The sequence below is a fragment of the Mus caroli genome, chromosome 12 (genome assembly GCF_900094665.2).
Source record: "Mus caroli chromosome 12, CAROLI_EIJ_v1.1, whole genome shotgun sequence".
Classification (NCBI taxonomy): domain Eukaryota; kingdom Metazoa; phylum Chordata; class Mammalia; order Rodentia; family Muridae; genus Mus; species Mus caroli.
The window spans coordinates 93,169,500-93,179,711 of record NC_034581.1 but is presented as its reverse complement, the minus strand read 5'-3'; the positions used below and the strand labels follow the sequence as shown (position 1 = coordinate 93,179,711).

General features: G+C 46.7%; 1 protein-coding gene across 1 annotated transcript in view; it reads left to right on the top strand.

The window, feature by feature from the left end:
• Nucleotides 1-762: 762 nt before the first annotated feature.
• The window catches only part of Kcnk10 (potassium two pore domain channel subfamily K member 10), a 130,460-nt gene continuing 121,010 nt past the window's right edge, over nt 763-10,212 (top strand). Inside the window, exon 1 of the mRNA XM_021179327.2 lies at nt 763-1,318. Coding sequence (XP_021034986.1) covers nt 1,267-1,318 — 52 coding nt within the window. The 5' untranslated portion in view covers nt 763-1,266. The remainder of the gene's footprint in view (nt 1,319-10,212) is intronic.

Genomic DNA, 10,212 nt, shown 5'->3' with positions numbered 1-10,212 from the left:
TCCCCAGCCCATCTCCCCAGCGTCCAAGCAGGAGCCCCAGTCCAGCTACAGGTAGCTGGGGAAGAGACCAAGCTGTGCCTGGGGAACTAGGCGCGGTGAGATCGCAGCCAGCGCCAAGCGGTCCCAGAACAAAAGGCTCATGGCTGGTGTTAGCTTCCTTCACTCAGGAGCGCCGTGGGGACCTGGGTTCGGGACTCAGGCGAGAGGACCACGCTGGGGAGCAAGGAGTGGAGTACCAAAAATGAAGTGACAAAAGAGAAAGAGCAGGCACCCAGGGTGGGAGCGGTGAAAGGAGGTCACCCCCCCCCCTCCACCCCAGGCCGAGGTCTGCGGTGGGGCCGCGGCAGGCAGGCCCTTTCCTCCGCCTCCTGCAGAGCCTTCCAGGCAGCCAAGCGTGTCTCCGGCTGCAACTCCACCGAGCACGCTGCGGCCGCGCCAGTAAGTAGCAGCCGCGCCCTCTGCTCGCTGTCTCCGCGCAGCCCGGGGAAGGACAGGTCCGCCACCGCCCAGCGACGAGCCCCGGTGTCCGGGGTCCACGCGCGCCCGGCGTTCTCCCGCAGTGGCGCGGCACCTGCAGCGCGCCACGGGGAGGGTCGCCTTAGCCGCGAGCTCCCCGGGGCGCCGCGCCACCCTTCTGTCCAATGGCTTTCAGCGGGTGGAGAGTGGGGGGCGTCGCCCGGGGGCGAGGAGCCGCGGCTGGGGAGGGGCGAGTGCTCTGTGCTCAGGCGAGCGAGGCTGACGTGTCCGCCCGAGCGCGCGGCCCGGTGCGCGCGCGCCTGTGTGTGTGCGTGTATGTATGGATGTGTGTGTATGTGTGTGTGCGCGTGTGTGTGGATGCGAGAGAGGGGGTACGAACACGCCTTTGGGGACCCGAGGGACGCTGCGGTGGGCTTCACTCCGGCCTCCGCCCGGCGGCTGCTCAGCCTCGCATCTGCCTACCGCGCTTTTGCAGAAGCAGCCCGGCTCTTTGATCCTCTCGGAACCACCCTCAGCATCCGATCTTACTTTTTCTCTCACCCACAAGGGCAGCAACTGGCCACCCCCTTAACCGGTGCAAACACCCAACCAAGCCAGTGCTCGGTGCTTTCCTCTGCTAGTATTTTCCCCGCTTGTCTTTCTCTGGGGCTCCCCACGAGCCACTTCAATGCTCCTCCATCCTCACAAATTGTTCCGTTGGTCTGTTTAACCGACGAGTTGTAAATCTTGAAGACTTTATTATTATTATTTTGATTCTTTTCATTTCATCCCCCTGTGGGCAACGGAGCAATGAAATTTCCAATCGAGACGCCAAGAAAGCAGGTGAACTGGGATCCTAAAGGTTGGTATTGCCTACTTCGGGCTACCCTGGCTCTCTTCCACCTGCTGGTGCCTCACTGGCAGGCGTGGATGGGCTTGCTCCCGGCAGGCAGCATGCGTCCTGAGACTGGGAAATGCGCCTGACAACTGCAGCGTGGGTGGGAGGAGGGCGGAGGCAGCGTGGGTTCGGAACCCAGATCGCGCCTGTCAAGATCACATAGTCGTTGTCCCTCTAGGATGGCTTCACCATCTATTTAAAGACACACCAAGCTGCTGTTTATTTTGAAATTATACCAAGTGTTGGTATTTGCTTTTGACTTTGTGAATGTGCATGTACGTGTGTGCCTGTGTGTGTGTCCTTTGTTTCTAGTGATCTTTGTCTCTCTCTGGCAGATGGGTGGGGTGACTCTCACTGGACCTGGAGCTGAGCCTCATGGCCCGCGTGTCCTCAGAGGGACAGGTTTCTTGGCAGCATGTGAGGCTAAGATCTGCAGCAGCTGTCCCTGGGGTAGCACTTCTCTCGTAGGGCATGAAGCATAATGGAGCCCAAGGGGCCTCTAGAGTCTTTGCTCTGTCTTATTACTAATCCTGCCGGCTAGGCTAGTTTGGCTCAGGTTGTAGAAAGGCTGTGGGGAGTGGTTTTCTCGACAAGGGTGGGTCTGGGAAGGGCTCACGGAGTGACCTACAGTGTGCCCACGCACACAATGGTTTGGTATGCTTTTAGGAGTGTGGTCTCACTTTTCCTTCCTGTAAAAGGTATTAAGGCAGGTTGTGTGGGTGCACCACACTCCTGGTCTTGGCCATTGCCCCACATGTTAATGTATAGATATTGTGGCTCTTTGTAAATAGTATTGGAGCAGGACAAGTTGAAACAGTGTGTCCAGTCACCTCTTAGCTCATATACAGGCTGAATTAGGATAGGCAGCGCTTGAGTGGGTCTTGGAGTTAAAATTTGTGTGTGTGTATGTGTGTGTGTGTGTGTGAATATATTTCTTCTTTTAAAGAATATTGTTTTATTTAGTCTGACAGTTTTATACAATATATCTTGATCATATCTAATTCCCACTCAGCTCAGTTCCTCCCTTTCAATTTCTTTATGACTTCATTTCTTCTCTTCCTCAGACTAGATCCAGGAAAGCAAGTTATGTTTGAAGTAAATGTCTTATGACTTGCCTGACTGAAGAGTGAATGAAGAGGTATCGCCCTTCAGTTTGTAAATACCTTCAGTACAGCCTCAGCCTTCTGTTTGGTCTCCAAATCTCTGGAAATTAAAAAGCCTGGTGGTTTGGCTTTTATTTTAAATCATCGCAGGATTTATTCGTCAAGTACATACTTCACACCGGGCACAGTCTGAGACCTGGAAATATAGTCAGAAGAGGGCAGGCAAAATATGTGTCTTCTTGGAGTTTACAGTGTGGGTGTCAGATCAAAATTAGTCACTGCAGGGTGGCATCAGGAATTCAAAGTGTAGCATGCTCTGTGGGCACCAAGAGGCTTTAAGAAAGTCTGATAGAAAACCTTGAAGCTGGGTGTGGTGACTCCTGCCTGTATTGCCAGCAATGGGGAGCCCGAGGCAGGCTCCATTGGTTTGAGCTTAATTAACAAATTCCATTGGTTTGAGCTTAATTAACATGAGGCTGCCTCGTGAGTTCCAAGTCAACTTAGGCTTCTCCTCTGTCTGAAACAAAACAAGCAGATTGGCAAAGGCCAGAGGAAAGGGTGACAGGTTTCCTGAGGAAATGACACCCTTATGGTACTGGTACCAAGAGGGAGAGTTCCCAGGCCACTGAGAAGGGGCTCTACCTTCCTTAGAGGGAACCTCAGAGAAGAAGTTCACAGAGCAGAAGGCACATGTGCATTTGAGGAGCTGAAAACAGTGCTCTAAGCCTAGAGGAGAGAGAAAGTAAGGAATTCGTGCTGTGAGGCATGGCTGGGGATCTCCAAAGCCCCCGGTGTTGGTTGTGATAGTCAGGTTTGGGATTGAGGAAGAGGGGTCTTTATTTTAAGCCTTGAAGAGGTCCAAGCCGGAGTCACGTGATCTGAGCTAAGTTTCAGAACCATTGGCACAAGATGATTGCAATTCTAGGGACCACATGCAAGGGTGCACTAGCCAAGGCAGTGGCATTGGGGATGGAGAGATGATGCAGGGAGAAGCTTTGGTGACCTGAAATCAACAGGATTTGTGAAGGAAGCACCCAGGTGGAACTTTGGAGGACCAGGATGCAGCTGGGGCAGGTCTGGTGTGGAGAAGTGGGGACGTTCTAGGGGGCAGCAGTTAACAGGGCAGGGGTAGATAGCTTTTGCTAGGAACATCAAGGGACTGTGTTTCTGATGCTGGCTTTGAAAGCTTATTTCTGAAACATCTTGTGTCTCCGTGACAAGTGGTTCTCATGAAGTTTTTTTGTGTTTCACAGCCTGATACAGAGAAGAGTATACTAGTAACATCTATAGTTACAACCACAGATGCTAAAAATAAACACCACAATAAAAAGAACAGCATTGCACGAGCCAGAATAGGTGCTTGCTCCCATCACTTATGCTCACAATTCTTACTTATAAATGAAAAAAAAATGATTAACATATGAGGAGTGGGTTTCATGATGGCATCTTCATTCATATGTGTCATTATACTTTATTCATATTTATATTCTCCATCCCAACTCCCTACCCCACTCCTCCTCCCTCCCTCTCACGGGTCCCCTTCTGGTTTGCTTTCGTTATTTTATTATTTTCATTATTTAAAACATTCTTCATTTAGTTCTAGGTGTATGGGTGTTTTGCGTGTGTACCACATGCATGAAGTGTTCATGAAGGCCAGGAGTGGGCATGAGATCACCCTTGGAACTGTAGTTACGGATGCTTACCCAGTTGCCATGTGGGTGCCTGGAATTGAACTTGGGTCCTCTGGAAGAGGAGTCAGTCTTCAGACTCAGTTTTCATAGTTCTTATTTGGTCAAGTAGTTATTATCCTACTTGACCATTGCTGTTGCCAGGACACCGTGAAACTGCCTTTTCTGACATGATCTGGCTCATATCTTTTGTTTCTGAAGGAGCAGGTGACTAGAGTCTGGCCATGGGTGTGTCTTAGAATTATGTGCCAGATACCAGTTGAATGCTTCTCATGTATTAGTTTCCTTAATGCTGAAAGCAGTTTAGGAGGAAAGTATTATCCTAAATTTAAAAATAAGGGAACTGTGGATCAGAAAGGTCAAGCAACTTGCTCAGAGTTGCACAGCTAGTAGGTAGTGGGGCTGGACTAAAATCTGGACTCTTAATCATTCTGTTAGCATGTGTCTAATAGACTCTTGGGACATCTGGCTCTTGCCTGGTGAGTCTTCCAACTCAAGGACTGTTAAAACTTATTGGAGGGAGGAGGTGAAAGAGAAGGAAGAGAGTAAAGAGGGAGAAGGCTAGGCAGAGGAGGGGTAGTCATGCCAAGTCACCAGAATCATTTAGTGGTGTTCTCCTGCCTACTCCAGATTTGCATGCCGCTCCAGCAAGTTTTAAGCCCTAGAAACATCAATGCAGAGTGTTCTCAGGGCTTGAGGCAAGTGGATCAATATAGTGGAGAAAACTCAAGATGTGGGGATAGAAAAGAATTAGGTTCTGGAAGCAGCTGTGTCATTTACTGGCTGTGTGACTTTGGGGTCTTCACTTAGCCTCTCTGGGCCTTACTTTCTTTCCATTTAGAAAGCAGTCATGGATGTGACCTCTGTATACCTGTGGGCTCTTTGTGTAGCTCTCCGTCTTCTTGCTCCACCCCACCCTTGTTCTGATCTTTGGGTACCTGAGGCAATGGATTGTCTTTTTCCTCTTCCCCCTCTCCTTTTCTGTAAAGGACTCATGTTGCGTTTTGTCACAGAGCTTCTGCATGTATGCTTTGAGCTGCTCACAGTGAATATTCACACCCCTGGCTCCTCTCCACCATGCGACTCTCAGGTCACATGCTACCTCCCTTGAAAGGTCTTTCTTGCCCTGTTTGAGGAATCCAGTTCCCTGTCTCTGTCAGGTTCTAGAATGTGTCGTCTGTTGAGGGCTTCTTCCTGGCAGTTGCAGTCTGGAACCACTTTACTTACACGCTATGCTGGATGCCAAACTCCTCTGCTAGCACTGGAGCTTCACAAGCAGGCACTTGTTCAAAAATTGTACTCCAGTGCCACAGGAAGTGCCTGGCAAACCTTAGTCACTTATAAACCCATTGTTGAATGATGAACTTGGTGGATAGATGGGTGGATGGATGAATGGACAGACGGATGGGTAGATAGATGGATGAATAGAGACAGGAAGGGAGATAGAGAAGGATTAGCAAGGGAGGGGGGCTAGGTGGGGGGGGAGAGCCAGATCTATTGATGTTTGGATTATGGATGAATAAACAGGTGAATGGAGGGACTGGAGGGTATCCAAGGCGCTGGTATCACGAAATTCTAAATGCCTCAAAGTTGCAAACCACAAAGTACAAATAAAACCAGAAGAAGAAGAAGGCTGACTTCAGTAGCATGGTGCCAGAACACACATCCATTTTCCCATTTCCTCCTCTCAGTCTCATTTCCTTCCCGGTTCTCAAGCCTGTGTAGCACATTGCTTTCCTTCCCCTCTTTCTCCAGGAATCGAAAGGCCGTGTGAGCGTGAGGTAGTGATGCCAGATGGGTGTGTCTAGCCAGACAAAGATCTGATCAGTGTTCAGCTAATAGTGGATCTGTGGCTATTTTCAGGCCCTTTAATACACTTAAGAAATAAATAAAACCTCCAAACGGGAGCTGGGTTCTTTAAAAAGCTGCACTTTCAGTTGGGAGTTCCAGAAAAATCCCTCACCTTTTGTGTAGCACTCTTCAGTTTACAGAACACTTTTTACAAATGATGTCATTTATTCTTCAAGAAACTATTTTTGCAGATATTAAGAGTGTTATAGTCTTGCTACCGGGAAAGCTAGGATGTAGAAAATGGGGAAGCAACTTCTTTGCGACCCTCAGACTTCAAATAGGTAGGGAACAGAGGCTGACCTCTCTATCCAGGGTACCATCAGTCACACTTTTTTTCCCTCCACGGTTTATCAATTCCAAGGTCACCCCCTCTTCCTACTCTGCAATACACTCACAAGTCTCCCTGGGAGAGTGGAGGTGGCCAGTGGGTCTCCAGCTGTGGCCTGTTTCAGCAACTTGCACCTGCATAGGCTACATACATGTTACAGCATGGATCAGCATGTGAAAGGTGGAACCTACCTTCCATCCTGGCAAAGGCGTGGCAAAATACCAGTCTGTGGCAAAAGGGAGCTATATGGAGTTGGTGGGGCCCCGTGAGTGCTGTCTTCATTAGTGTGTTTTCAAACATACATTTGCACAGTTTAGGTTCTCTGGAAAGGAAATCATCTATTTCTGATTTAATATCCAACTTTCAGAAGATCAGCATTCCAAATGCAATTAATAACAAGCCCCAAATCACCATAATTAGCCGAGAAAGTACAGCACGGTGGTGTTCCAGAGATTTTTCTGGGCTGAGGTTTGGCTTGAGCTTCCTTTACAGCACAGTTAATTCTTTCTTTGTGGAATAAAGACAGGGCATGTGGACCCTTGCCGTCCATCCCATTTCTGTCACCACCATGCTTTGGCTTCATCTTAAGTCAGGCGTATTTGAGAAACACAGTCCTGTTTTGCCTCCAACTGGGAAACTTTAATCATAGCTGAGATATGGTGTGAAGGTTACTACAGGCACAATGAGCTAGTGAATTGCTTTTTACTTTTAGTCTACTGTGAATCTGTCTGTCTGTCTCTGTCTTTCCCTCTCTCTCATACACACAAGCACACATTCATGCATATGTACACACTCAGGCAACACATGTATACACACACTCACCCAGAATGATAAATGATTAAAAAGCAGAAAGAAGCCATTTGCCCAGTTTAGTCCCTTGGTGAAAGCAGAAAGGTGAATAAAAATGATGGTCTCTTCTCAGATTTTGTTAAGAGGGGTACATAGTGGGTGGATCATACTGCGTTAGATCTGCTTAGGGCCCATCTGAAGGCTTTGTTGTGGAACCTTAAAGTGGTGTCAGGAATGAGGTCACTATGTTGTTTTACACCCGCATGGCTTATTTCTGTCTTTAAGAACCATCCTTTTCTGGACTCCGGTCCTTTGGGCCCTTCCCAGCAGCTCAGCGTTGTCTACGAGACTTATCACTGTCACCAAGAATGGGGGAAAGCAGAGACCTCATGTTTACAGAATGTTTCTGTGGTTTATGGATGAAATTTGAGATTTCTATTTTGTTCCTCCTAGTGTCTGGAACTGAGTGCCATAGCATGACTATAAAGCCTGGCTTTCTTATCCTCTACCTGAGGTTGGAGAAGGGGCGAGGACCACAGCCACTTGCCAAAAAAGGGGTGACTATGAAGGGCTTTTCCTCTGCTATCCAAACACTAGAGAGGTGGTGGTGGTGGGGAGTGGGCAGTAAATACTGACAGTAGAATTATCAGCCAGATAGGATTTCAGGGAATTCTGGGTATAGTTTCGGTCTTATTGATTCCCTATAAGTAAGTGGGATTTGTTACTACCATACACAAGCAGCCATCACGGAGATCACCTCCCTGTCTTCTTCCTTCCTTCCTTTGTCCTTACCTAGTTCTCAAAGAGTTCTGATCTCATTTGCTGTTGCTTCTGTAAACTGTTCTCACTTCCCCACTTCCCCAGGGACCCAAGATAGAGAGTTTTATCTGTGAAACAGATAGTAGAAGAAACATTGAGGCTGTTTCCAGATGAAAGAAACTTGCAGTTCACAGTGGCCTTTGTAGGCAGATCTGAAGTGCCAGTCCTTGTAATTATGGGGCAGGAGCCAGAAACAAGTTTACTGCATAGAAAATGAGCATCTTATACAGATTAGTAGACAAGAGGTTTCCTGAATTACAACCAAACAGTCTATCAGGATAGAGATAGGTATTGTAATTTAACCTGTGTATGTTGTGCATGTGTTATTATGTGTGCATGTGTGTGTGTGTATGTATGTGTGTATGTATGTATGTACATATGCATGGAGGTTAAGGGAGTGACATCCTTAATCACTCTCTACTCTATCTATCTATCTATCTATCTATCTATCTATCTATCTATCTATCTATCATCTATCTATCTATCTATCTATCTATCTATCATCTATCTATCTATCTATCTATCTATCTATCTATCTATCTATCTATCTATCTACAAACAGGGTTGCTCACTAAATGGAAGTCATTTGGGCCAGACTGTCTGGGCAGAAGCTTCAGGAATTTTCATCGTCTTAGCGCTGGGGTTGCAGATGTGTGTTGCCACACAGAGCTCTTACATAGATGTTGGGGTGGGGGTGGGGATCCTGACTTCAGCACAGTGAGCATTCAACTCATGGAGCCCCGTAATTTACCCATCCTTAGTGCAACCTAAGCGTGGCAGGCCAAACAGAGACTCCAGGGGTCAGTTGTGATATTTGACAACTGTGTACCTACCAACTTGGTTGTGGGAGCCAGGAAGTCCAAGAAGTTAGGTGAGTATTTAAAGAAATGATGAGAGGAGACTAAAGCTAAAAGGTCCCTATTAGCGCATTGTCATTTTTTTTTTTTGTTTCAAACTGGAGATGGTTTGTTTTTCACCCATTTTAATCACAAACCAACCTGACCCGTAATCTACTGGTTGAGAAATGTTGCTTTAAGCTAAAGGCGTTCATTTCTCACAGCAGAATTTGAGACCATATAGAAAGGACTCAGGTCTGATCTGGTCTAGTATATTCAGTATTAGAATGAAAATAAGTGCACATTATAATCATTTAGCTTAGATTCAAGGTAAGATATCTCCCTATGGATCATGGCAGCAGAGAGTGGGGTTATCTAAGTCCTTGGGCTGTCTCTGCTGCTCCTATAGAAAAGGAGAGAATCGAGTTGTTGATCAATCGAGTCCCTTCCTTCTCCCATAGATCACTTTTGTCTTAGTTTGAGCTGTATTGCTTAGTATTAACTGACTGGGGAAAATTTCTCATTTTGACTTGGCCTCTTTAGCTGTAGCTAAAGTTTGTTATGAAGATGAATTGAAACAGAACGACACATCCAGAATTGAGAAGCATCTGGGGCACTGTCCAGGTTGCCAGGGAGGGTGATCCACAGCAGAAGCACCCCTATTAGGAGTCTCTTAGCACCCCAATATTCTCAGTCCAGGTTTATGAAGCCTAGACTGCTCTGATTAAAAAAAAAAACCAGAGAAAGAACATATAGTTTGCAATCACAATATTTGAGTTTGAGTTATCACTTTTCTGACTTTCTTGCCTGAATGTTTTAGTCTATTTAGGTTGCTGTATTGACACCAGACCATTGTGTGGACTTGAAAAAAGTCACTTACCCTTCTTGTGCCTTAATTTCTTTTCCTGGACAAAACACAGTTCATGGTAGCACTTTCCAGCTATTGAGACGATCAATTGAGATAAATGTAACTATGATTTATAAACTGGAAAATGATAGCATTTCCTAAAGTGTGTTCTGTGAGATACAGCTAGTTTCAACAAAGGCTCTGAAGGACAAAAAGAAAATCCAGGTCCATCTGGGGCTGTACCCCAGAGGTAGAGTACTCACCTCTGGCATGCCTGGGTCATAAAAGTCCTCGAGTTCAATCTCAAACAGTGAAAAACAACACAACACAGCACACACACACACAATCAAAGTACTAACAACAAAAGCAGTAACAGTACCAGCAGCAACATCCGTGACAGTTTGTGAAATAATTTCGCAGAATGATGCTTATTTGATTCATTCTGGAGAGTCCTCACAAAACCTTAGTATTTTACTGTATTGCCTGCTATCAAATAACCCCAATATTTGACAGGCCTGTTACGTGTGAGGCCCTGGGTTCCATTGCCTCCACTATCAAAATGGAAAGTATATTGAGCTATTTATATGAGGACCCATA